The following is a 27,773-nucleotide window of genomic DNA, read 5'->3' as shown; positions in this document are numbered from 1 at the left end:
CAGGTATTAAATTTACATTGATTTATAGGTCCCAACCTGTGCTGTTACAGTAAATTATGTCTTAAATGAGGGGAAACAGTGTGTTAAAGCAGAACTGACTGCAGGTTTAATTGCCTTCCTTTTCCCTGCTGGATGGTAATAATATTTATTTCTCACACTATAACTGTGTGCTGTCAGGAGTCGGGGTGGGGGGGGGGAAACAACTAGTGAATCAAACGCCAAGCCACCTTAAACGCGCTCCCGACTGCGCGTCCCCGCGAGAGCTGAGAGAGGAGCTGTCGGCAGTGAGATCATGTGAGAGTCCACGCTTGGAGAAAGTAGGTTAGCAGGGTAGACTGAGAGGAAAGCAGGCGGAGAAGTCACAGAGGCAAAAAGGGGGGGTCCGAGCACCGCTCTTCCACCGTGGGACTATTCTGTCAAGAAGAAGGAGGAAAAAAAAAAAGTTGATCCAAATCTATTCACCAGTGCGCGGAGACAGTTACGATGCGAACCAAAGCGACTTCGTACACTCTTTTATTTTCCCCGGACTTTACCGAGCGATAAAAAAGAAGAGTTTCGGATAGCTTTTTTTTTCTTTCCCCTGCCGTGGTTTGCGAAAGCTGCCTGCAGCTGGGACGAAGTTAATATTTACAGAGTAAATTGACTCTGGCTCCAGCGCCGTATTCCCCTCTCTCCCCACTGTCACTTACAGTAAACCCATGTAGTCCAGTCTTCGTCGTTCTTTCCAGAAATAAGAAAACACCAAAATGAGAGGTAAGTTTACTTTTTTTTTTTAAATGTCACAATAAATGCGTGTGTTTTTTTTTGGGGTGAACTTTGTATTTTGTGGTTATGTACGGGCTGGAACAGCCACATGTGTGCACACAGGGATTTAGGAGTGCGCCTGTTTTCCTCTCAGTTCGCGTTAATCCCTCATGACTGGATTATAGGCGCACAGAGCTGCACGCCAAACGCTAAAGGACGCAGCGCTGGAGGCATGGCGTTCACTCGTGACAAATGCTAAATGTTATACATGTTTACTTTTCTTTCTTTCTTTTTTCCTATGCATCTGCTTATTATGATAACATCAGACCAAGTCCTAAATGCACACATGCGCATTTGTGCTTTGTAACTTGTGCAGTGACAGACCTTACAAACCTACCTTTTTAAATAAATAAATAAGAAAACTTAGAAGTGTGAGCGCGATCTCACCTGAGACTCCTGTAAAATTTGCCAGGGCGTCCATGTTGGGGTTATGCAATGAGGAGAGGGAGGGGCGTGGAAGGAGGATGTTGTTAACCAAAACTAGAATTATGTAATCGAGATGTTATTTGACCTTATCAGGTGTCTAATCGGCTAAACTAAAGCTTAAATAGGCCACATTTAGCAATAATCACGCAATCGAACATCATAATAATTATAAATTAAGACATAATCTTGAATTTGTAAACTTATAACCATATATTTTGTTAATATTTCCATATATTTGAAAAATAAAAGAGCCCTTCAAATGCGCGTGTTTTCGTGGGGGGTTTTTTTTTTTGTTGTTTTTTTTGCAGCTGATGTTACAACACGGATCTGAGCAGCAGTTTGTGTAGTTGTGTTATTGTTGTGATGCGGTGGCTGTGGCAGCATGGCCGACTGTGTGAGTCTACAGAGGGAGACGGACCTGGCTGTTCCACTGACCTAGTTATGTCACCCAACGTTATACAGCACACACAGCGGAAGGAGGGGAAGCGGCTCCGGGAAGCGTCGTGCCGCCCGGACGTGCGGCTTCATGTGCGATTACAGGCTCGATGTTCACGGTGTCGCTCCCTGACACAGGCTGAACTTGAACTTGGCCTGGGAAGAGGGCAGCTCCAAGTGATAAAGGGAAGGGGCTTTTATAATGAAATACTAAAGATAGATACGATTTCACATGAAATCAAACTAGTCCTCAGATTTGCAAAAAATGCAAATCACTTTCATATGAAATCTTTTTACTTGTTGGAAAGAGGCAGCATATAAGACAACCCCCTCCAATTACAGCGGTTTTAAAGAGGCTGATAGTGTTCTGATGGTTGGATCTGTTTGTTTGGCAATTTGGGAGTTTTGGCCAGAGCAAGGATTACTATCTATCATGTACAGGAAAGGAGATTACCTGCAAGGAGTTTGGGGGTTTTTTGGCAGGGGAAGAAAGATCTTTTTTTTTCTCTTGTACTTAAAAGATAGAGAGGTGGGGAGGTAGGGAAGGGGGGTATCTGGTGGAGGGAGTTTCCCTTTCTGGCAGGATATTCAAATGTAAACAATCCACAGCCCTTTCTTAGTTGGCTGCACTCAAAATGTAGTTTAGTCACACAACCTGTCGTGTCCTCACTGGAAAAGCACATCAGCATTTTTTGCTATTTTATCCCATCTTGAATCGTTTTGATTTCAGAGTGTTGAGTCATTCCAAATGTTTAGGCATGCAGATGGGCTCTGGCCTGTTGTGATGTCTGGGCTTCTGACACTTCCCCTCGTTTGCTGCACTAGACAGCACTTCTACAAAATGTGTTCCACTTATTTATAACCTAGCAGACAGTGAAAGATCACAAGACTCGTGTCATAAGCTGACAGCCAGTGTAGGAAGTCCGTGACTTTCTTAGCTCTGTTCTAATCTCTCCCAAGTGGGGCCTCAACTTGGGCCTCCACTTGCTTGTTTTTGCATCTTTTTAAATAAAGTAAGCTAAATGCACGGGTGGCCAGATTGTATATGTTAATTTAATGCATGCTGCAGTCTCAAGTTCTTGTGTTTTAAGTTGTATTATTCTAAGAGAGTTAATAAATATAAATATATATCAGAGATATAATTGAGCACATAGGTTGTTTAAGACGGTTCCAATGTAATGTAGTTCCAATGCAACAAGGAACAGTCACAGTGGACTGTTGTTATACAGCTCTGTGAAACACTGTAAGCCTACACCCAATTAGAAAGCATGATACAACAAGCACTTCAGTGTTTCCAGTATGTACAGTATAGAGCTCCAGCACAAGGCCTCCACCTTTTGTTGAAGGTATTTTCTGCCAGTCATTATGAGTAGGTAGCAAAGAATTAAAGGCACGCCGCCTTTTATAAAGACTAGGATCAATCTTAGTGTATCACTTGTTATTTTAACCCTTTTAATAAACCGACACAAACAAATTGTCCTCCTTATAATTTAGTTTTTATGATTATATCATCGAGAAGTGGCATGTGTGCGTGTGTTCTTGCACGTATGTCTCAGGGAACATGTGGAAGGTAAAAATTCAGCTTTCTCTTTTATTAAGCTACTGACACACTGACATACTGACCATTTGACCCATAAGGCAGGTGGCTCCTGGGTGAATTACTGACTGTTTGTTCCTCGTTAGATGCAGAGAAGTGAACTGCTGGAAGAAGCTCAAAGTCAGTGATTTTATTTCCTGTTTCTGTCTTTGCCTCTCCATACCCCACCCTTAGTGAATTAGCCTCTTTAGAGATAACAAGGTTACACATTTAGCTGCCTGATAAACACTGTGAGGCCAACGTGTTTGCCTGAACCGTTAAAGAGCCTGTTCCCTGTTTATTTTGTGCAAAAGGTTTGGGTGCGCCAAAGTCCTACAGACGAAACACCTGCCGTACTCAAACAATACTCTGCGTTTGCCATTTGCGTCATTTCTCATCATTTGTTACTAAGTTAATGTGTCACCCAGTAATAAAGCTACAGGATATATGAGCTATGTTAGCGAGAAGAAGAACTACCTTGATCCTTTTGGAGAGCTGGCTGTCTGAAGAGTGCTAAAGGTCACATACTTCAGACTAGTTTTCAGGGTTAAAGGTACATGTTTGGGTTTTTTTGCAGTTTAGTGTGGCCACTGTTGCTGTGTCGCTATCAGCATTTCAAGCAGCTGAATTTTTATCAGGTAGTTAGCTAACAGCAATAATTCTGTAAAGATTAGCCAAATATCTGACATCTGAATATCCCTTAATCACTAAAGGCACAAAAGTCTGCAAAAATTAGGACAAAATGGCTTCTAATACATGCATGGGCTTCATAGTCTTTAATAATGGTTAAAATAATACTTTTACAGTGTTGGTCCAAAATCTAAATGCGTCAATTTGAGGGGGCATTTTTCACCATCCTATCACTAGTGGTGTTTTTACGTCAAACATTAACCAGCCAATCAGAAGAAAGTTAACCGGTAATTAAAATAGCTGCTATTTGAAAATCTATTTTGCCACTGACTGCTTCTTTTTTAAGGCATACCTCTTAATTTTCTGTATAGATTTTGTTTTCTATCTAATCAGTTTAACTGCATGGCTGTTCCTTATTCAGAGCGACTTTAAAACAGGGGAACAGAGTAGATGCATCTGTTTCTGTCTCTGGTTTTTCTTGGATGTCTGCACAGATTCAGAAAAGAGGCCCATGAAAGTATGTATGTGTGGTTGTAGCAACAGGGGTGGCTGGCTGGGCATCTGTGTTATTCTGGCTCTCAGCACAGGACAGGAATAGAAGCAGAAGCTCAATGTCAAAGACCTGGGAGAGGAGTGGGGGCTGAATAACTGACATTCAAGTTCAGAAATGGTATGGTTTGCATGGACAGCAGCCAGGGACAGGAAGAGAGGGCAGTCACAGTTCTAGCAAATGTAGTTTATCTTTAATATAAAAGCAAGGTGAAGCCCTAATTAATCTATACAGAAGTAGGAGAAAACTGTGAAGGCCTGTGTTGGATATTAGGTAATGTGCAGTTTGTCTAGGCCTGCTATCGTTGCCTTTCTTGTTAAATTTGGCTGTTATGTAACCAAGCCAGTTTGCTAATGCAGGCCACAAGCCTTCAGGGAAATGTTTTATGGTGAAGTCTGAGCATTGTTCAGCTCCACCTTAAAACTGCTCCGCAGCGCCGGGATCGCGCTCGCCTCCCTCTCCCCCTGCAGTGGGAAAGTGTGTCAGTAGGACAGACCGTCCACATGGGCTGACAGGCTACATCGCCCGAGTGACGTATGACTCAGCCAATACCAAGAAGCTGCTAATGCAGCTCAGCCAGTGGGAGAAAGAGAGGCTGAGCAGGGCGGGTTGTCAGTGTTGCTAGAGTGAGCGTGCTGAATGAGTGTTGTTAGGAATGCTCACAGACAGGAGTTATATAATCGTGAGATGAGGGAGGGGTGGAGGGGAACCTGAGAGAAAGAGAAGAAGGAAGGGAGGGAGGGAGGGTGATATTTTTCCATTGCATGTCTGCAGCTGCCTTGATCAGTTGGAGTATTTCAGTCAACAGTTTTAGAGAAGAGACAGCCGACTGTGTCATTAGAAAAAGAAGTGGAAAGTTGTGTTTTCCAGTACCTAAGAGTGCAACAATTCCTTCTCAATCCCTAAGTGCTTTTCCATACGTGATCCTCGCGGCACAAAGGGTGATTTTGTAAATCAATCTAGGATAGTACAGGCAGAAAACCTCTGCTGTAACTATCATATGATATAGAGCTTGTCGTCTCTACCGCGACCTAAAGAGAACGAGTCTTTGTGTATGTGTCATATGTGCAAGTGTCATGTGATTTCATATGTGGTTGTGAACTCTGTTGCCTCATGGGGGCCATTTACAGGGCGCAGACAAACACAGTTTATGGCAAGTTCTCATATACACTGTGTGCTAATTGCGGGACGGTTTGTTTATGGGGTTGTTGACATTAAACAAATAATCGATGCCAGTGCTACATAGTGGAGATCACTCAGTGGACTAATTACAAGATGTGTTTTTGAGTGGTCTGGGTCAACGTCAAAATACGGCAATAATTTCTTACCAATACCAATGAAAAGGCCTGAGGTGCATTGTTTTCAGTTAATCATATGGTGTACCGAGCAGTTTACAACACAAAGAAGTTCAGAGATCAGAAGGCGTAAAAGTGGTGCGTTTGGGAGAGAAATCGGGATAGCGCGGTCTAAAGGCTAAATTTGTGCCTGGCTCAGGGAACAGAGATGTAGGAATAGCTTTAATTGTATTAAGCTGATTGAATTTGGGAGTGAAACTAAAACTTTTCCAGATTTTGAACAGTTGTAGGGCTGTGTAGACAACAGATGTTGGACTCCTTATTTAGGAGAAAGGAAAGCCAGCGCAAAACAGCATTTCTTTGCCAAATATGGACTTGTATGAAACTATTTTTGCAAGTCTTACTAAATATTTTTCTTCCTGTTTTTGTGTTGTGTGTTTGGATGTTAAAGCCAAAGTATGACTGAATATGTAGTCTGAAAGCCTAATGTGAAGCACGGCTTTCCTCTTAATTTTGAGACACATTAAGGAGCAGTTTTCTGACCTCTCCTCCATGTTTCTTTTCATCAATGCAGCTCAGATCGAGGTCATCCCCTGTAAGATCTGCGGGGACAAGTCCTCAGGAATCCACTACGGAGTCATCACCTGTGAAGGCTGCAAGGTGAGCCCAGAGTAACGCCTTGGTATCAAATCTCACTTTAACCGAGCTGTTTTATCGAACGTTTGCATCTCATTCGCAGTGTCTGTATTTTGTCTTCTTGTGTGTGTTTAGGGTTTCTTCCGTCGCAGCCAGCAGAACAATGCCATGTACTCTTGTTCCCGTCAGAGGAACTGCCTGATTGACCGAACCAACCGTAACCGCTGCCAGCACTGCCGCCTACAGAAATGTCTGGCTTTGGGCATGAGCCGAGATGGTAAAAAACAAAATACACGCAAAAACCATGCACTTTATCCACCTTACCAACTTCCTCAGTCTTTAAACTTTTAACAGTTATCACAACCTATTTGGTTAATCTGAGACTTGCTTAAATAAGGGAAGTAAAGAGATATGTGTGTATTCAGTGACACGTAAGGCGTGTGGGTGTCATCGGTTTCAAAGCTGATGCCAGAGGAATTTGAAGACCTCACCAGTAAAGATCGAGATCAGCTGTTGTAAGAGGGTTGGTCACATATAGACCTGTTCTGTGGGCTGCAGAAAGAAGACAAATATTATGTGTCTGCTACCCAGGGCTGGGTAATACAGTGCTCATATATAGAAATAGGGGATTCAAAGTGAGGTAAGATATCCTACAATTAGACTGAGGAAGAAATGTTTACACAAGCTCTTGAATTAACCTAAAAAAAAATTTGAAAGTGCAATATCCTTTTATCTTTTCAGCAGAACTTTATTTAAGCTTTTATATTTGCTATTTTATATTATACTTATTTTATTCTGTGGAATGAATGAGTTGAACTCCATTTTCACTGTGCAGCAACATAAAATAATCTTTATCTGTATCTTAGCTTAAACGTGACAGTCAATCACATACTGTACATTTAATAAATAAAATGTATTTGTTTGTCTACTATAATGAAAGTATTTCTGTTTTGCAGCGGTGAAGTTTGGCCGTATGTCAAAGAAGCAGCGCGACAGCCTCTACGCTGAGGTTCAGAAGCACCAGAAGTCCCAAGAGTGTGTGGGGTCTGGAAGCGGGGGCTCTGCCACTCTGTCCTTACCCAGGGAAGATGGAGTCTGTGGCAGCGGTGGGGAAGATGGCGAAGAGGGTTTGAGCAGGTCCTACAGCAGCGGCGGCTCCAGCTCCACCCTCAGTGACCTGGATGACATCGCCGCGCTGCCTGATCTGTTTGACCTGCCGTTGACACCCGAGGAGGCCAGCGAATACTGCAGCCTGGAGCTGCTCGGAGGCGGAGGAGCCAGTGCCGGGAACACCTCCAACTCATCGTCTTCTTCTTCCACTTCCTCGTCTATGTCCAATCAGAATTCCCCACAGCAGACCATGCTGGATGGCGCGGACAGTAATGGCATCCAGCTCCTGCACTCTCACACACATTCGCTTCTGGGACACACGCATGCACTGCTGGACCAGCTGCCTGATGACTGCTCAATAACAGACCTTGGTGAGTGCTTAATATAATAAACAACAAAAAAAAAGTTCTTGTTCTTCACCCGTAAACCCGTGTGTACAGGAGTACCTCAAAATGTCAAATAGCGGTGGCTGATGTGTAACAGGACTTTATTTGACAGGATATAATAAAAGAGAAGAGTGATTTAGAAGTCCGTATTTTCCTAGTGCATGCTTTTCATGCAACGTTAATATTTCTTTCAGCCGTTTGACATAGTCACTCTTAATGGTTCGTGAAGCTTATGACTGATTCTGGTTAAGCAAAGCAGAGTCAGTCTGGATCATTATTTCAAGTAAAATATGCAGGCTTTGCTTTGAGAATTTACAGTGAAATGCTAAAAGTATTTCTTTGTCAACAAGCAAAAGGGTTGAGCAATAAGTATAATATACTACATGAAAAAAGAGTTAACAGCAAAAAAAGAAATCATATTCAATTCAAGGACAAGGACATGGTTCATCAAAAGGTTGATTTAATAAAAGGAATCTGAGTCATACATGCTAAATCTAAAAGCAAAGAACGTTGGCAAGTGTTATAAAGAACACAAAAAAATAATAATAGTCAAACTATATAGTACATCATCTCTCCAAAAACGACAACAGATGAAGGGATGGGTGTGTTTCGGGTCTCTGGAGATCTTGAGCGTGAACACATTTCACTTTACAGGTGTTGCAACAACAGACTGTGAGGAATTGAATGGGGTTTTGGTTTTTGAACTTTTAAATCAACCAAAAAAACCACTTGTGAATAATAAATGCAGGAGGTGGTAAAATGACAAACGGCTGTGGAAATAAGGTGAGGAAATGAGCCATTAACACTCCTGTCAGGGTCAGTCAGCAGTAACAGCAGAGTGGTGCAAAGCATCTAGTAATTCAAGGTCACACGGCCATGGTCTGTAGATGTGTAAACAATACCAGTGTTACACTGTAACTCTGCTGAGCTCAATGCTGTCTTTCCAAAGCGCAAAATCGGTGCTACCGCAAATAAACAGCACTGATTGTGTGTGTATATACCTGTTTTGTCTTACAGAGCACATCACTCAGAGTATTGTTAAGTCGCACTTGGAAACGTGTCAGTACAGCGCCGAAGATATGAAGAGATTCAACTATGTACAATATACACCTGAAGAAATGCGTACTTTTCAGAACAAGGTAAATAATCCGCACGTGCCCTCCTGAGGATCATAAGGAAAAGGAAAAAAAGACCTAAACCAAGAAGACTGATCCTATTAGTGAGCATGGGTTATATAGTCAAAGCATGATGGAGCTTATTCTTCAGTGGCATACACCTCCAGTCCTCATCTAAAACTCACAGTAAGCCACACTATTGCTTGGCATGTTCTTAACCATGAACATCCATATTGTGGTTTTTTGAGTCAGTCGGAAAATTAGAAAGACACATGTGTCCATAAGATGTACTGTAATATGCAAGTTTTTCTATACTTAACAGAAAAACAAAACTATTTACATCTATATTAATATTTGGGCATCAATGATCGTATTTCTTTTTAATGGGAGGCTAGGCATCAGGATGCTGTCCATCACATTATCATTGTGACATTGATGAACTTTTAGAACTTAAATCTCTTCTTTCTTGCACACTTTGCTTTTCAGTCTGCTGAGTGGATGTGGCAGCAGTGTGCACACCACATTACCAACGCAATCCAATACGTTGTGGAGTTTGCCAAACGTATTGCAGGCTTCATGGATCTGTGTCAGAACGATCAGATCATTTTGCTGAAAGCAGGTTAGTGCACAGTCTATGAAAGCGCAAATACTCTGTTCACTGAGTTTGTTCTTCGTAAGTAAACAAAGGCTGAAACTTGCTAACTGTGATTCCTTCTGCTTTGTTTTTTTTTTGTCTCCAACTCTACCTTTCCCTTTTGTTTTAACTACCCGTTCGTTTGTTTGAATAAACTATACGCTCCTGATCTGAACACTGTACCGAACACATCAAATTGCGCAATCCTGGTGGGAAAAAAACCCAAAACATAATTTTATGTTACCTGAATACCTGCATATATCTGACAATGCATTTCTGTAAATGTTTTGAACTTTTTAAAACACTTTAAAACTGTTCAAAAATGTCTTATATATGCCGTCCTTCAATCTGGGTCAAAATTGCTTACATCTTGTTGTTTGTTTTGTACGTGTTGGAGTATCTTGGGCTTTTTCTATCCTCCCCTCCTTCTTTCTTCTGTCTCCATCTTTTTTGCTCTATCTGTGGCTCCGTTTTTAGGTTGCCTGGAGGTCCTCCTTATACGTATGTGCCAAGCGTTCAACAGCAGCAACAACACCATTTTCTTCAATGGAAAATTTGCTTCAGCTCAGTTCTTCAAAGCACTAGGTGAGTATCAGAGCATTAAAGACAATACAATAAATGTCGTAAATATCACATTTCTTTTTCTTTATGCAAGGTTTATAATCAAACATCTGTTCTAAATGCAATATGCAAATCTACCATTAGTGCATTCAAAACTGCCAGTGATCCCACTGTAAGAAATACAGCCAACACCTCTATACCTGTTACCTAAACCCTACATTGATCAACACAAATCATTATTATAAATGACATAACAGTCATAAATGTCACTGTAATGCTTTTTCTCTAAGATAGTTATTTCTCTTTTATTCTTATCAGCAGCAGTTCGTCACAACGAGAACAGATATTAACGTTAATTAGGGCTAATTGAAACCCTGCAGATGGATTTTCCAGTTTTTGCCTCATTTTTGCCTCTGCGATATCACCGGTGCGCTCTAACAGAAGAAAAATCAGCTTTAAAAACATTTAAACTCATTTAAAGGAATGCTGCTCAGGTCTCATTTTAAAAGACAGATTGGTCAGTGGGGAAGGATTTTCCCTTTTCTTAAATACTTCTAAGAAATCAGATACACAGTAATCTGAGTAAGAAAGCAGCTCATTTAACTGTTATGAAATTTCCAAATCAGGAAGAGAGACCGAGATCTTCAATCTCTATGCATGTCCTGTTTCTCTAAGCAGTGCTACCTTTATGATTATTATTTCTGACAATTAACTTATCAAACACAATGCATGTGTGCAGGCTGTGATGATCTCGTCAGTGCAGTGTTTGACCTGGGGAAAGGACTCTGCCGTCTACAGCTGTCCGACGACGAGATGGCTCTCTTTAGCGCTGCTGTCCTTCTAACGCCGGGTGATTATCTTTCATGCACATCTCCTTGTCGCTCATACACACTTATAAAAGCAAACAAGCTTGAGAAGAGCTACACATTTGACTGCAAAATAATAGTGATAATCAGAAAACAGGTTACACTTACATTCATGTATTAGTTTTGCTTTAGATGTTTATTCTAAATGCAATACTGATTATTAAGCTAACTTGCAGTAAAAAACCTTAATTTGGTTTCATGCATCCGTGTATCAGCTTCAGCATCACATTTGTGGGTTGCTCGGATGACAAAAGCGTAGATCAGTTTCATGACATAATTGCATAAATGAAGCTTTAATCTACCTTATTTATCGTTTCCTGGGGATATATACAGTATCAGGCTGGGAGAGAAGGTGTAGAAATCCTGACACTTGATGTTTCTATTCGATTGGATGGTGTCAGCTAGCCCTCACATCTCTATCAAGGCTTTCGTTTAAAATCTCATCTTTAGAACCTACACTGTAGGTGGCTAATATCTAAATGTCATCTCTGTAGACCGACCCTGGCTGACAGAAGGGCAGAAGGTTCAGAAACTCCAGGAGAAAGTCTATCTGGCTCTGCAGCACAGTCTACAAAAGAGTGGCGCATCTGACGAGAAACTGGACAATGTAAGGTTAAGCAAACGTTGCCCTTTTTAAACACGCACAGTTACGCATTCACATGTTTACCCTTGTATTTTTTTCATCCCCACAGATGCTGTCCAGGCTGCCTGTAATGAAGTCCATCTGTAACCTCCACATTGATAAACTGGAGTTTTTCCGTTTGGTCCACCCAGAGACAGCCTACAGTTTCCCACCACTGTACCGGGAAGTGTTTGGCAGCGAGATATCTCTGCCGGACTCCACTGACAGCTAGACAGGCAGTTAGGCAAAAGACAGAGAGAAAGAGAGAGAAAGTGCATTAAGATGTAGGGTAGCAAAAAAAAAAAAGAGAGAGAGACAGAGAAGGGTAAGGATTTTTAAGATCCACAACCAGCAGTTAAGAGACAATCCAGGACTTTAAATTTTCCGTCTCCCATGATCCCAAAGTAGTCCTCCACTTTCCCAGCAGGCAAAAGCACCTTACACTACAGACCACACATGCTCACGGTCCTCTGCATATTGTAGCATTGACAACACACATATGGGTGTAGTAGTAATAATAATAATGATAATAATACCACAGCAGCCCACTAAGCATGTAACAGCTGCAAGCTCTAACACATGTTCAGCATGTGATCCACTGCGGATCACCCAACCATTTATGAATGTACCTCATCAATAAGCACAAAAAAAAAAAAAAAAAAAAAAATCAATAAGCACCAGTGCACAAGCGAGAAACAAACAACAGAGAATGTACAACTCTGCCACTTTCGAGACAGAGTTTTACAAATAGCGTTTGTATAAAGTTGCATCAAGTAACAAGTCTCCCTGTTCTTGCAGCTCTTAGTCGATATTCATGCATCTCAGTATGGTACGTCCGCGTATTCATACAGACAGCATCCTTGTACTGACCATCACTTAGGGACCAAGATCATGAGTCAAAATTTGTGGGGTTTTTTCTCCATGACTCACAACTTCGGCTGAACTCAAAAAGCTAAGTACCAGTTTCACTCACTTATTTAGACAGTGTTTGGTGCTGCCTTTTTGTAGGCTCTTGTAATGCAATGACAAACCTCAGTCCCACGCACCCCCTTCCTTGTAAATGCCACTTAGTGACAGGACATGATGAAATTATCTTTAATTTATATACACATTTATAAAAGAAATATTTTAAATAAGAATGTAAATAGATAATAGTATATAAGTGTATGGAGAGAGTTAGAATGTGTGAGTTCCGTTTGGCATGAGAGGGAGAGAGAAGAGGATAGCAAGACGTGAGAGGAGGATTTTTTTTTTTTTAACGGATGGATACGTGAGGAGAACTGATATTTGGACTGGAATTTTTTTATTTTATTTTTTTTGCCTGGATGATTTTTCCTCTCCTGACAATACTCTCAGGTTTGCACGGCAACCAACAACCCCAACCGGGCAAAGGCGCGGCCGTCACCCCAAGCGACGGTTTGGACATTTGCTGCAGATGCAACACAGCAGCGGAGCCGGTGTTCTCGAACTTAACGAAACAAACATTGTTTTGAATTTGAACTGTCAGCTTTCGGTTTGCACTGTGGCGTCCCGTCCCTCCGCCCTCCCCTCTGCCTAAAAAGACAAGAGGATAAACAGTAAGGAAACGAGAATGCAAAAAGGCAACTGACGACTTCAGGAACTGCATAACACAAGCGGACAGACCAGGACTGCCCACCTGTTTCTAACCAGCAGTCAGTACACAGCTAAACTGTCTTCACTCACAGTGTTTCAGGTGGTTAAATGCCGGGATAACGATGGTCCATAATATGTATCATTAACCTTCTTTGCTGGTTGGTGCAACTGTATTATTTTGTACATTTGCTGTTCCTCTCTCCTCCTGTAGTCCCAAACCCGACACTTGTCTTATTACGAAGCACTTATACTTTTCCTCGTTCTCATTGGACACTAGTCTAAGGCCAGACAGAGCTACCAGCTGCCCCCCTGAGTTGGGCTTCAATGCCAGTTAAGACTTCATTTAATCTGTTGAGCTATTTGTATCTTTTGTTAGAAGCCTGTCACACAAAAGTCACCCATAACTGTTTACATTTTTTGATGTACATAAATAACACACGTTCTAAAGGTTCTATTTTAGCATAGAGATGGGGATAAATGTCTTACGATGGGCGATGGTTGTCGAGCAGAGTCCAAGGACCTGCTGCCTGCTGCTCAGGGAGCTAGCTGTGATCTCCTGTCCCTTTATTACCAGTGTCGTCTTTTAGCCTTGTACTCCTCACACCTTTGCACCTAAGATGAAACGCATAACCATAATCACTGTGGACGTAAGTTATTTTTGTGAATGTTACTCACAAAGTGTCAAAGCCCTTCCCGTTTGTCCTAATATTGTAACTTTAAATTTAAGATGCATAGGATTACAAAAAATAAATAAAGTAAATAAGTTAGAGTTCAGGATGAATTTCGTTATTGGGTTTAATGTTTCTTTTGCTGTGATTTTCATTTATTTGTCTATTCTCCACATTTTTTTTTTCTTTACGTGTCTCCACTTTCGTCTTGTAAAGTCAGTGATCTATTTTTTTTTAATTGAAGAAAGAAAACTTCAAACAAAAAAATGTTTGTCTCCCTTCTCTTTCCCTGTATGACAAAATGTACAAGAGGTATATTACTAGTCCAAGAGTCACACAGCTCGATATACAGTATATTGTTGTCCAATGGGATACATTATATGTGGTTTTAAGAATGTAATAAATTGTTTCTTTTTCTTTTGAAGTGTTTGTGTAATTTATTTGCTTTTGTGTCAATTTATACAGGTCAATGCACAAGAATATAGGCAAATGTATAGGCGGTTTTCCACTGTACAGCATTATCAGGGAGGCTTCAGACTGGTCCCAAATTCATGCTTCTGTGAACCTTCCCTCCCAATGCCAGACAGTGGGAGTTGTGAAGCGCTATCTTCAGCCGCTGGAAGAGTTAGGAGTGTTGCAGCAGATGGTCTGATCCCCACAGACCCTTGATCACCATATAATGGAGACAGACTGGGATTACATGAATGTAAAGAAGCAATCCAGACAGCCTAAATCCACTGGTGAGCTCACCAAGATGCAAGAATGTGCTGGTGTAAGGTTAATTTGCGTATATAAAAAAAAGTGTAATTTGCCACTTAAAAAAAATAATTCATGCACTATAATTGATAAATACATTCTGACTAGAACCTAAAGAAAATTCACAGTGCTGCATGAAAAAAGTTCTTGCATATGGTTACCGTTCGGTGTGGGCTAAAACCAAACGTGAAAAGCCAAGAGCATTGTTGTACTTGATCTTGTACACTGTACACTCTAAAGTTTCCACATGCCATTAACCATAGATCTACAACAAAAATCGATTTGCTAGAATTAGTTAGTTCAGGAAATCACTTTAGCTGACTGTGACTTTCTTCCTACAAACTCGTTTTGTCCTCAGTAAATTAATTTAACACCTCAAATTAAGGTTTAGATTTTTTTTTTACTTTTTAAAATGCATTTTAATCTTTTATATTCAGCTATAAAATATTATTTGAAAATATAATAGGTGAATCAGTAGTGGAAATCGTGTGGAAAAACGAATGACCAGTTACTTATTAGAATAGAGAAACAACCTTTAGGCTTCAGTACTTGTAGTTTTAATATGGAGTAACGATACCTTAAGGTGGGCAGTTTATTAGTATTTTTATTTATTAGTCTACACGAAGTGCTTTGGTCTACTTTATCCAGCCGGATGGAGCCTCCCACACGAACCTGAAGCCAGGAAACTGTGGTTGCTTAGCAAACTTCTCATCCACGATCCAAAGTTTGGAGACGTGTTGCTCAGTCGCTGTTTGTGCTGTGAACTCAGAGCAACTGCTTTCCTTACGTTTCCCCCCTTCTTTGAGGTCCAGGTGGCAACGCTGAAACCTGCAAAGATGTCCGTCGCAGGATTTAAAAAACAGATTTACAAAGCCACTCAGGTAAGCGCGCGACAGTTAAACATTAGCCTGTCGTTTAGTTAGCCATGTAGCATTCTGACTACCTGGTTAAGCACAACGGAAAACTTTAACAACAAACAATTAAACACCTCCAGCTTGCTGCATATACCATAGGCTATGTTTTTGTTAAACATTTCAGAATATGACAAATGTGTTGCTAACGTAACGGCTAACGTAAAAGTTAATAGTTGACTTTATCTTAGCTAATGCTAATTAGCGAAACATTGACACAGCACTGGTTAACCCAGCTGTTAATCTTTCTATAAAAGTTTTGTTTTCCTCAAGTCTAACGATTTGTATTTATGCACCCACTGTTTTCTGATAAATTACTTTTTCCCCTAAGAAAGTGAGACCTGGGAACAGTATTTGTACCGAGCTTCTACCAAAGTTTTGTACTACTTGGCTTGTGCTCTTGTTAAATTGATGTTAAAAGAGCAGCAGACAATCGGAGGTTTCTTTTCCGTCTCCCAAACAGAGACCTCGTACGTTGGGTGGAGTTTCTTCGTATCTTTTCAGTGTTTTGTTGTTGTTGTTGTTGTTGTTGTTTTCCATAGCAGGGCAGTTAGCCAGTCTTGTTCAAAACTAAGGTTCCTTATCTGTTTCTTGGTGTATCGCAACAACCCCGAGACAGATGAGCTGTCCTGTTAAGATGATAACAGTTAAAAGTAAACTAATTTTAAGTGTTTAAGTTTCATATGTTTCCCAGCTGTGTAAAATGATCTGTCATTATTTCTTAGATATTCTGTTCATCAGTCACCTGGTGTAATGTTCTTTTTTTTTTTTTTCCATCTTCAATAAGGAAGTATAAAACTCTAAGCTTAAGAGTTCAGTGCTGTGTTTTAAACATTAGCTTTTCTCATTGCTGAGCATCTCCTATGTCACATAACAAGCATGTAAAAACTGAAGCAGCACACGTTAACATAGACAGCTGAGGGATTTGAAAGCTTAGATTCAGATGATTACACAAATTTAAGTCTGTGCATTCTTGTTACATCATGAATTTATTGTACTGGGTTTGTCTCCAGCTTCCACTTATCCATTAACAGTAATGCTTGTTATCAGAGAAACATAAATAGCTGCCCTTTGATGTAAATGCAAAACCTGCCCATGACCTGCGTTGTCCCTGTACCAGCTTTGCTAACATCATGTGATATAAAAGGGATTGCGCTTACGTCGGTGGGTGTGTGCGTCTTCCATTGTAAGTAATGGAATCCTAGTAATGTGGATACTGCCCAAGCCAGCTTCAAACTCACAAGTAATAACACAGATCTAGTTGTTATGTTAGTACTGTAACAACGGATAGGTGAATCCACAGAAACCAGTTCTTGCTAAACTAGCTGCACAAGTGGTTTGCTAACTATACAGAACAGTGACCAGTTCCTGTCATAGAAAAATCAAGAATTATTTAATATGCTATGGCTGCAAACACACAAGATTTATACTGAGTGTTTTTTTTATCTGAGTTGTACTACCTGGCCCAGCACAGCTAAGCATCTTGTCATTCAGGTTTTAAAAGAAAAAAATGGGGTGGAGATTATTAGTTGTGTAAGGTAATTGCCTAACAGACTTACGTCATATGGCCTAGATATTAATTACATATAGATTCTACATTTACATTTTAAAGTTAAATCTTAAATAAAATGTGCGATTTTTCAAATTACTGTTTTTAGTACTTTGCCCACACAAAACCCCCCACAATTTTTATTTCCTATAGCCACTGTTGCAGGAAACAACTAAATAAACAAGCCCTTCAGCATGTTTTACAGTTTATAAGTGAAGTGCCAAATCCCTGTGCAATATCACATAAATGCTGAATGGTTCATAACCGTATCAAAAAAATCAGTGCACCTTTAATTACTCAGATTATTAAGACTTCCTTTATGTTTGACAGACTAATCTCTCCTCGGCATGTGGCCACCAGTGTTGCACAAATTTCTGCCATTCTTCAGAGGCCATTTTTAATTTGCTCCTTATTAGAAGGACTTTGTGTTGCTTTACCCTTTATCTTATTAAAATATCCCAAACAAATACCCCAGACTAGAGCAGGGCGATATGGCCAAAAATATTTATCACGATATATATTTGAAAATTTGTGATAACGATATAACCGACGATATAATTGATGCGAGACAAAATACAACTCCACAACATTACTAGCGCAAAAAGACAACCTTCCATTTATTTTCACTTAAACAAGAAGCTGGTTTTTATGTACATTAAAGCTTTATAAAAATGTAACAGTGCAAATGCAAATTCCTTGCTGAAAGTTTAACCAAAAGGCATTTCCAGTAGAAATGGGCTGACATATCCTGAGCATAACCACGTATAATATGGTTATATGGTTAAAAAGAGGTGCTTTGCAACATTAAACTGCAGTGTGCAGTACGCATTTTTCGGACCATAAGGTGCACGGGATTATAAGGCACATTAAGCGAAACAAAGCAGTCAGATAAATCAAACTTTATTAAACTCATTCTTCTTGCTTCCTCCACTTCTGTACCATTGATTCATTAATGTTGAATTCTCTGGCAGCTTCTCTATTCCCATGTTGTTGCAGTATATTAATGACTAACCTCGTATTGTGGATGGATTATCTCAGTTGTTCTCCTGACTGAAGTTTGGTCCGTTTACAGCACCCTGCCATGCGATTGCATTTGTCTCTAACCATGAAGAACCTTCACGTTAACTTTTATAAGTGGAAAAGTGTTAGTGTTCGTCCTCCAGCTTCACTGTTTATGTTATGCTAACATAGCTGTGTCGCTAGCGATCACGTAGCACATCATTATATACCAGCTAGCCCAACTTCAGTAACCCTACAAACGTCACTGCTGTTTAGTTTCCTGTCTTCATTTATGTTGGAAGTGATAGCAGAGCTGTACGTTTGATTTTTTTCAGAAATCTCTCAGTCAGAACATGCTATATCATGCTTAGGTAACTAGCGAAACTAGCGAGCTAACTTCCGCTAGCTTCCTGCTAACTTCTAACTCCGTTAAATGTAATAACTTTTGTTTTCATGGATGCCTGGAAGTTAAACTTTATAGTTACACCTGGTAAAGCAGCAATGCTGATCGTTTTATTAAAGATGAAAGAATTTAGACAGTTTTTAACTCTAAGTGATGCTGCAGTGTTGTTTGACCTGAAGCATACGGAGTTTAGGACCCAGATTACTCCCAGATTTAAGAGCATCTTAGTCCGACAAATATGACAATAACAACGGCCGCTTGCATGTTCTGCAAAAAAATGTGCTTTGTTGTGTATCTGACGGACAAACACCAAACCAGTTCCACATCACGGAAGTTGCACCATTTTTACAAACCAATTCTGGTTCATCTGTTTCACTCAACAATCGGCCATGTGCGTATGAAAACAAAGGCACTGCGCATGCGCGTTTTACTCCCGTTCTATCGCGATATTTCATTTTCCTATCGTTGCCTAACATTATACCGGTATTACCGTGAACGGTATAATATGGCCCAGCCCTACCCCAGACGTGCAGGCCCAGGTCAGAGTTTTGTGTTTTTACCAATAATATAGAGCTGCCATGCCAGAGGAACAGAGGAAGACCACAGAGGAGATTCATGGAGCTAGTGGTGGAAGAGATCCTCAGTGTTGGTGTGAAAAAAGAGAATGTTAGGGATAGGGTGAGATGGAGGGAGATCATCCTTTGTGAGTGCGCATGCGCCATTAGCGTGCTGCCTGCTGTAACCCCTAATTTCCCTCGGGATGAATAAAGTATTCTGATTCTGATTCTGAAAGGGAGGAAGTGTGTAGTGTTTTGGCATTGTGCTTTGCATCTTTTGGCTACAGTATTCCCTTTTTGCCAGTTTTTGGAGACTGCCAGTCATCTTGTCAGACTGTGTCATGGTGTCATATGGATCATCCAACATATTTTTACAGAAAATATGTCAGCTCAAATGGGGCCTGCTGGGCCCCATTTGACATTATAATTCATTATAATTAGCCCATTTTGAACTTGGAAATGAATTTGATTTTAAAGTGGTAATTTCTGCTCCTTAGTATACTGAAGCCAAACCCTTTCACAGGAGCTGAATTGGTTTTACTTTTCTTGTTGGCCAAAGACATTTCTTGGACTAAGCTGAATTAAACCTGCCACTGTCTCATGTGGTGCTCAATAGAAGATGGCTAAGCTAACATTGCAAGGTCAGATCTGCACCTAATTGCTTGTTTGAGGTCATTGCTGGAGGTTTGGTGAGTTATTAAAGCCAAATGTTCACTCACTGTTTTCCCTCCTGCAATGGGAATGTGTGTTTGTCTGTGTTCAATAAAGCACAGAAAAATAGTTGTATTTTTAACTCAAGCCTTTGATTAGTTTCAGATCAGATCAGATTTGTTATAAGGGCAGAAAACCACAGAGCTGCAATGAGCTAAGTTTTGACTTCCCACTGTGCATAACAACTTCTCATCTGGTACAAAGAGATTCTTTGATTTCAGTTTCTAAATAGGGAAACATCCAGGGCTAATCTATTTCCCATGAACCCTTTGGTGATAGGTGCTTAGGGCGAATTTCAGAGTCATTGAAGGTTAGAAAAAAACATTGCCAGGCCTGTGTACAATAAACTGGAGAGATTGATCGATCCATCTGTTCATAGAGTTTTATGTGTAGTGTGTTGCTGACAGCTGCACTGGACTGAACTGAACTGAAATAAGAGCGCGCACACACAATGAGCCTCTGTTTGGCTTGCCAGGAGACCTAGTGGAAGAAAGATGAAGCCTGCATCTGTGATTATTAAAATTATCCATGGATGTGGCTGTAGTGTAGGAAACTCTGCTAAAAGTCTGTGCTGGCCTAATGGGAAAAAAGGAAAACTTCTAGTATAATTCCTTATGGAATTATGGTTCTAAGTAAAGAGGAAAGAACTCAGTCCCTCACACAGAGCTGAGGAGGTTGCTTCCCCCATGGAAAATGGACAAGTATTGGAACTTGGGAGTTAATTAAAACAAAATCTTGAAAGATAAACAACAAAGTTTTAAAAGCAACAAAAGCAAAGGCGTTGCAGAGGGTTGTGAAAACTGCCCAACGCATCGCCGGAGGACCACTTCCTGCCATAAAGGACATCTACAGGAAGCGGTGTCTGAAAAGGGCTGGGAAAATCATCAAAGACCCCAGTCACCCATCACATGGACTCTTCACCTTCCTGCCCTCTGGGAGGCGCTACAGGAGCCTCCGGACTAAGACCATCAGGTACCGGAACAGCTTCTTCCCCACAGCTGTCAGACTCCTGAACTCTGCCTCCTGACATCTGCCCCACGTTAACACATGGACATACACACATCCACAACCACCTACACACACAATGGACAACTGTACCCTCATACACACAATAATAACATGGACTGAGCCACCACTCTCAACCACTAGCACTATAGCCTCTGTAGAAATTATCCACATATTTCACTTATCTTAACTGCATTAATGTATAATTCTCTGTAAATAATCATTCTGTACAATTCGATAATTTTTAATTCTACAACTGTTTATAAACTGCATAGTTCACATTTCTGTATAACTGTATATCTCATATTTCTGTATAGTTTTTTTAAATTTCATATTCTGTATAGTTTTTCATATTTATATCCTGTTCATAGCCTGTACTCACTACAGCCTGTACATACTTATAGTTATAGCATATTCATAACATACTTCATACCGTGTACATTATAACATACCATAATAGACCCATTTCTGTAATATACTCACATATCTATATTATTGCTAACATATATTTGTAATATATCTGTATCATGGCTAAAGCACTTCTGGATGGAAACAAACTGCATTTTGTTGCCTTGTACTTGTGACATGTGCAATGACAATAAAGTTGAATTCTATTCTATTCTAAAAGCACAGGTGTCCTTGGATCTGGAAGTGGATAGAGTTGTATGCAAAGGGTTAGGCATTTTGTGTTGGCGCAGACAACCAGCATTTTAGATTCTCTGGAGATTATTTAGAGAAGCCAGAATTTGTCAAGCTCAAATGTTTACAACATTTGTAGAAAAAGTGGCTTACAGTTTTCAGAAACATTCACAGGGATATCAATAGAAATTTTATATGAAATATTTTTCTTTTTCAGTCTTCGTAATCCTCCGTGAAGGCCAGTCAGAATGTTAATTTCAGTCAGTTGTATTTTTCTGTTTGCTCTGGGTTCACAGTTGATGAGTGAGAAGGTTGGAGGTGCAGAGGGAACCAAACTGGATGAAGACTTCAAGGACCTTGAAAGGGTATTTATTGCATTCCACATAATACTTACAGCTCATGTGTTTAAGTTGTATTAGCTTGTTGAAATAATTTCTTCCAGCTTCCTTTGATTTACATAAGTGGCCCTAATGGCATTCAACTTGCATTAAATTTTTTTCATTTCTTGTGTGCCACCAGAAAGCTGATATTACTAGCAAAGCAGTAGTGGAAGTCCTCAATAAAACAACAGAGTACATCCAGCCTAATCCAGCAACGAGAGCTAAGCTTAGCATGCTCTCCACAGTTTCCAAAATCCGTGGGCAGGTCAACAGTCCAGGCTACCCCCAGGCTGAGGGCCTGCTGGGGGAGTGTATGACTAAATATGGACATGAAATCGGCGAGAGTAGCAACTTTGGTAAGAACAGCAGTTAATAGCAGGAAAAGATATAAGGTAGAAGAGGCATGTTATACTTGATAGCATATGCTTTAAATTAGGAAAAGACACAAGAATGTGGACAGTATGATAGGGGAGTTGTGTGCATTTGTGAGGGGGTTGCCGACAGACATTGTTAATTTGGGGGCTTTGTTGTGTTTGATTGTTGCTAATTACATGACTCATATTATCTTAGGCATGCTCATGCTAATTGTGTGTGCATTTTCCACAGGTGGGGCTCTTATAGATGCAGGAGAGTCAATGAAGAGGTTGGCTGAGGTCAAGGATGCGCTGGATATTGATGTGAAGCAGAACTTTATTGACCCACTGCAGGGAATCGCTGAAAAGGACATCAAAGACATTCAGGTAGACTCAAAAGATTTTGCGCATACAGGCCTAGGCATTCACTAATGAGCTCTACAGTCTGCATGTGAGTTACAATGTTATAAAAAAGTATTCAGAATCCAAGCTGACATTGAATTACACTAATGACAAAGAACATTTGTCAAAGCAGTTATGAACAAGTGAAAATCTTTTGATGTTTGTATGATAGTATATATTCTGTGAAATTTCATCCTCCTAATTGTAACACTAATCTCCCACCCCCACTTTGCAGTTCCACCTGAAGAAGTTGGAGGGCCGCCGTCTAGACTATGACTATAAAAAGAAACGTCAAGGTAAAATCCAAGATGAAGAGATCAGGCAGGCCCTGGAAAAGTTCCACGAGTCCAAAGAACTGGCTGAGCGCTCAATGCACAACCTCCTGGAGACAGATGTGAGTATTAAGTAGTACAATGTGGCTTTTAGAACTGCTGCGCCAAGTTCCTTCAACAGATAGTTGTAAGAAAACCTGACATTGTTTAATGAGTCTGATGTAACAAAAGTATTGATGTGATTAATGCCACATTTGTGGCTCTGTGTAAGACCAAAAGGATTAACTTGTAGGAAGACTGTATAAACTTAGATTATATATCTGCAGGAGTGCCAGTGAGACACTCTTTGTTATTCTACAGCACTATCAGCATTATGCATAATGAAAAATACTTTGATAGAGACTGAATGTATTGTGACAAGAGATCCCCAATGAGTTTAAAAGCAGCAGTAGCTTTTAATTTTGACCAATTGTTAACCTAGTTCAGTGTCAACAAACATGGTTATTTAGTCTATAGTCATCTTTAATCATTTTAGCAAGAATAATGATTTAGGGCAGATTTTGTGGCTGCCAAGCTATCTGTGTACCAGTACTTGCAGATCTAAGTCTAGGAGGAAATGTATTATAATGCAAGGTATGCTGATGGATTACTTGTTAAAGTCTGTAATGGTGCATTAATACAGTAGCACTAAACTGAGAAAAGAGTGGCAAGTCACATAAGAAACTACGTAGCGAACATGAGAACCATGTGAAATTACATTGCCCAACTGTTTCACTGTTGCATGTTTTGGAAATGCATGTAGTTGGCAGCTCACAGGTTCTCCAACATCAAAACACACAAGTATTTAAGGGCAGTACGTATCACCTGACTTGCCTTGTTTTTTTTCCAATGTGCTGTGCAGTTACGCGAAACCCGTCAAACCTGTTTGGTGTGGTATTTGCTGTCACCATGTTTCGTTTCTTTTTTCTGTTTTTTAAATACTCATCATGTTTCTGCCTTTGTAGGTGGAGCAGGTGAGTCAGCTGTCGTCTTTTGTGGAGTCTCTGCTGCAGTATCACAGACAGGCCACACAGATCATGGAGGAGCTTTCTGACAAACTGAGAGAAAGGTCAGCACCAGACTATTTTTGGAAAGTGGCATGCCTTTTGTATGTTGAGGCTTCGTCCTCTGGCTCATGACAGGATGATTCAGCCGTATCTTTTATCCATCTGATTACATCCAATGAATACCAAGCTGCAAAATATGTTTAGTTTTTTGTTTTTCTGTTAGAGAAACAAAATATCAGTTTAGTTTAGAACTTTAGATCATTTTGTTTTCTTTTAATAAAATGTGTCTAGTTTTTGTGATTGGATTAAAGCCCAAAATAAGATCGGCCAACTCTTTGTTAGCATGTCTGTATTTGTATTGGCACATCTTCTACTTGTGAGCTCAAAGAGGTAATGGTTTGTGATTCTGATTGTTTGCAGGGTAAATGATGCTCAGTCTCGCCCAAGACAAGAGTACACACCCAAACCCAAACCAGCCTTTGATTTTGGAGAAGTAGAACACTCAAACGGAGGATGCTCTTCATCCGCTTCAAGCCCTCCAGCTTACTCTTCTGGTACACTTCTTTCATTCTGTTTTTTCCCTCTTCATATTGTGTGTGTGCGTGCGTGCGTGCGTGCGTGCGTGCGTGCGTGCGTGCGTGCGTCTCATTCATATGACTGATGTGTCTTTCCTTCTGCAACATTAAGCAAACACAGCACAGTATCAAGGGCCATCCTTCCAAAGACCGTCCATCAAGAACAGACGGCGTGAGTGGACAGAGGAAGAAAATGTGTCACTTGCACTGAACTTAAAACTATTACTACTACTACTACTCAGCCTGTTGCACATCTTTGTAGCAGAAAAGTTTATGCATTAGTGTGAAGTGTCTCACTAGCTTTGCTACACTGTGATTGGTGGGTCAATTAATAACCAAGGCTGCAGATACATACATTCATTCATTGGCAAACAAAAACACATCTTAAATAACCATTGAGTATGGTATTATGTATGAAGTTGTATGTATCTGACAGCTTAGTGCACTGATGACTGAATCTTCTGAATCTCAAGAAGAAAAAAAAACAATCGTGATGTACCCAAATATTTAATTTGCAGTTTAAAGTCTGAATCAATTCTCAGACAAAAGAGAAGAAAATAATGGGGAAAATATGTAGCCTGATTTGTACTCCTGCATTGATTTCTTGAGGTTCAGAAGGATTCTCCTTAAGCACACTGGTGACTAACTTAAAAGTCTTTATGTTTCCATTTTTTATGACTTGGACTTCATGGCTACAGAGTGGACTGGAAAACATTGGTGTTAAATTCCCTATAATGAAAACCTTTCAAAGGAGAATATACTAACCTCGTTGAAGGGAAATTGTTTCCATGGAATAACTGTATTTGTTTTTTGTTTTGTTTTTCTCCCTTTCTCCATCTCTGTGCCTCTGTCTCTTTCTTCAGCTGAGCCTTGCTGTAAGGCCATGTATGACTTTGAGCCAGAGAATGACGGAGAGCTGGGCTTCCAGGAGGGTGACATCATTAAATTGGTCTCTCAAATCGATGAGAACTGGTATGAAGGAAGCCTCCGTGGAAAATCAGGATTCTTCCCCACCAACTATGTTGAAGTGATGGTCCCTCTGCCACACTGAAAACAGCAGGGGTTAAGATTATGAAGAGTGGAGGATAAAGGCTTACCAGATCTCTTGATAACAAAGATTATATAAAGAGTAAATATCAAGACAATGACCAATATTATTTTGTATCTCAAGGTTAAAGAGTACACACAGATTTGTAAAAACATCAAGGGCAGAGGAATGTTCGATGAGCCAAATTATATCGTAATATTTGGGTGCTTCTGTCATATCCTGAGTTTTATAGCCATTCTCTATGCACCTGTGCACTTTTTACACTACACCTCTATCACCAGGACTGATTAAGAAATGCTGAGAGAGAATGGTGTTTGGGGAAGAAATGGTCTACAAACTCCTAAGTGCAACAACTTTATTTTTCTTATCCTGTTTTTATACTCAGAATATTACGTTTCGTTCTATGCATTGTTCATATTGGTACTACACACATGCATGCGTTCCTCTAAACACTATTCATACACTCCCATTTTTAATCTCTGTACCTTAAGGCCTTAGTACTGTGCGCCAACATGGAGGACTGGCTACCCTTTATCAATGTTTAGTCTCTGCCGCCCTCTAGTGGTCACAGAGTTTCTTCTTAGCTCCTTATTCAGCAACACTATTCTGTGATGTTTGTTGGCTGTTTCTTACCAAATCTATGTTGGGTAGTTTGTCCTAAGTTTTAGTTTGCAGATGTTGAAACAGCGTGAGTGAGTCAATAGATGTATTTTTTTCTAAACATTGGTAGTTTTAGCATTAACAAAAAGAATTGCAGTTAAACTCTAAAAATTACAATTTAACATTATGTAACGCAGGTTACTTACAACCTAGATCATACTGCCCTCATTTTATTCAACATGGATGCCAAAGAATTTTTATTTTTTTTTAATTTCCAAAATGCAAAGGGCTGTTCGTGTGCACAATTGTGTTGATATTTCAGATGATTACATGCAGCATCCCACCGTTCATGTTGTGCAACGTTACACCAAAGCCAAAACCATGTTCTTTTAGTTCCTGTTTTCTCAGGCTCTATTGATACTGCTGGCAGTGTCACTCATAATGTTCTGTGGGGTGTTTTTTTTTTTTTTTTAATTCAGCTGTTTGTTTCATGAACTTTCTGTCACTGGTGCATTTTCCACGTCAGTGCTCGGGTGAGCTTGGCCTTATTATTCTAACCTCCAATTTGATGCGTGGAATTTAATCTGATGTGTGTTTGGTGTTTTTTGTACCTGCCTCAGTTTTCAGGCCGAAACTGCATCAGACCTGATGGGGGTTACTATCTTCCAGTGACTGTGTACTGAATTTACAAATAATAAGGAAGGACCTTTGCACAATGGCTGGTTTCAGTTCCAATTAAGCCTATTACAAGCAAACTATGAACTGTCATGGTCTGTGCTGTTCACTAGAATGCCAACTTTCTCCTCTTGTCATGATCCCCTTGTTAGACCGCCCCCTGCCCCACTCATCTCTCCCATCTCCATTTAAACTGAGAGTGGAACAGACAGGTCTTTTCAGCAGGCAAGGGCACACAGCACTGGATTATGCCCTCCCCCACTATGCGTTATTCACCACCTGCCCCTGTGCCCCTACCCCCTTTCTCATTATCTACCCCATCCCAAGCCCACGGTGCCTCTGAGGCTCAGTCTCCCAGTCCATAATACCATCATTGCTATCACAGTAGATACCTCTTAATGTTTTGCTTGCATCTGTGCTCTGTTATTAGTGGTATGCATTGCACCGGGGGTTTGGCATAGCAGACTAATAATTGTGGTTCAGGTGTGGGTTTACATGCCTCATTACACCTAATCAAAAGCCCCCTTCCCAAGTTTAGGAGAGGAGGAGGGTCAGGGACTCAGGGGCTCAGGTTGAGCTGTTCTGTAGCTTGTATAATATTCATGAAGAACAAAGGGCTAAGATCAGCTTTTGTCAGCTGCTGCTCTTACTGTGGAAATAAAGCTTTTATTTCTTTTCCCCCCCATCATGCACGCTTTTGAATTTTCTGTGAAAGTAGCCTAACTTTTTGTATGTTTTTTTTATTCTAGCTTTTGCCATATGCAATGCCTCATTTTTTGTAACTGTGACACAATAGGGAGAAATGTTGAGACTAAAAGTGGGATTATCCTGGATTATCTTTAGGATGTATGAATTACCTCTATGCTAAATGTAATCTTGTGTATTGTATAATTAATGTGGTGTATGAATGAATGCTGTCCATTTGCTTCTTTAAATAAATGTTAAGTAATTTGTCCCGTGTGTC

General features: G+C 40.3%; 2 protein-coding genes across 4 annotated transcripts; both read left to right on the top strand.

Moving 5' to 3' along the window:
- Positions 1 to 293: 293 nt before the first annotated feature.
- On the top strand, positions 294 to 12,320 carry LOC147308584 (nuclear receptor ROR-beta-like). 2 transcript variants are annotated; one of them, XM_086270795.1, is made up of 10 exons: positions 294 to 753; positions 6,291 to 6,376; positions 6,488 to 6,629; positions 7,309 to 7,833; positions 8,866 to 8,987; positions 9,450 to 9,582; positions 10,075 to 10,182; positions 10,898 to 11,008; positions 11,519 to 11,631; positions 11,717 to 12,320. In XM_086270795.1, exons 1-10 carry the CDS (start codon positions 747 to 749, stop codon positions 11,876 to 11,878), a joined length of 1,509 nt encoding a protein of 502 aa, XP_086126921.1. In that variant the 5' UTR covers positions 294 to 746; the 3' UTR covers positions 11,879 to 12,320. The 2 variants fall into 2 exon arrangements, with proteins under 2 accessions (XP_086126921.1, XP_086126919.1); XM_086270793.1 differs by lacking the exon at positions 294 to 753 and having other exon boundaries at positions 6,254 to 6,376.
- Positions 12,321 to 15,333: 3,013 nt separating this feature from the next.
- On the top strand, positions 15,334 to 27,763 carry LOC147308583 (endophilin-A2-like). Of its 2 annotated transcripts, XM_086270797.1 has the most exons (9): positions 15,334 to 15,565; positions 21,755 to 21,823; positions 21,978 to 22,194; positions 22,445 to 22,578; positions 22,829 to 22,987; positions 23,870 to 23,973; positions 24,332 to 24,465; positions 24,599 to 24,658; positions 25,350 to 27,763. In XM_086270797.1, exons 1-9 carry the CDS (start codon positions 15,521 to 15,523, stop codon positions 25,535 to 25,537), a joined length of 1,110 nt encoding a protein of 369 aa, XP_086126923.1. In that variant the 5' UTR covers positions 15,334 to 15,520; the 3' UTR covers positions 25,538 to 27,763. The 2 variants fall into 2 exon arrangements, with proteins under 2 accessions (XP_086126923.1, XP_086126924.1); XM_086270798.1 differs by lacking the exon at positions 24,599 to 24,658 and having other exon boundaries at positions 15,339 to 15,565.
- Positions 27,764 to 27,773: the final 10 nt, after the last annotated feature.

This window comes from Aulonocara sp. 'chitande type north' Nkhata Bay, linkage group LG18 (assembly GCF_057382095.1).
Source record: "Aulonocara sp. 'chitande type north' Nkhata Bay isolate Kocher_YH1m ecotype deep benthic linkage group LG18, A_spYH_male_GT1.1, whole genome shotgun sequence".
In the NCBI taxonomy this organism is placed as follows: domain Eukaryota; kingdom Metazoa; phylum Chordata; class Actinopteri; order Cichliformes; family Cichlidae; genus Aulonocara; species Aulonocara sp. 'chitande type north' Nkhata Bay.
The sequence above is the reverse complement of the archived record's forward strand: the minus strand, read 5'-3'. Positions and strand labels throughout refer to the sequence as shown.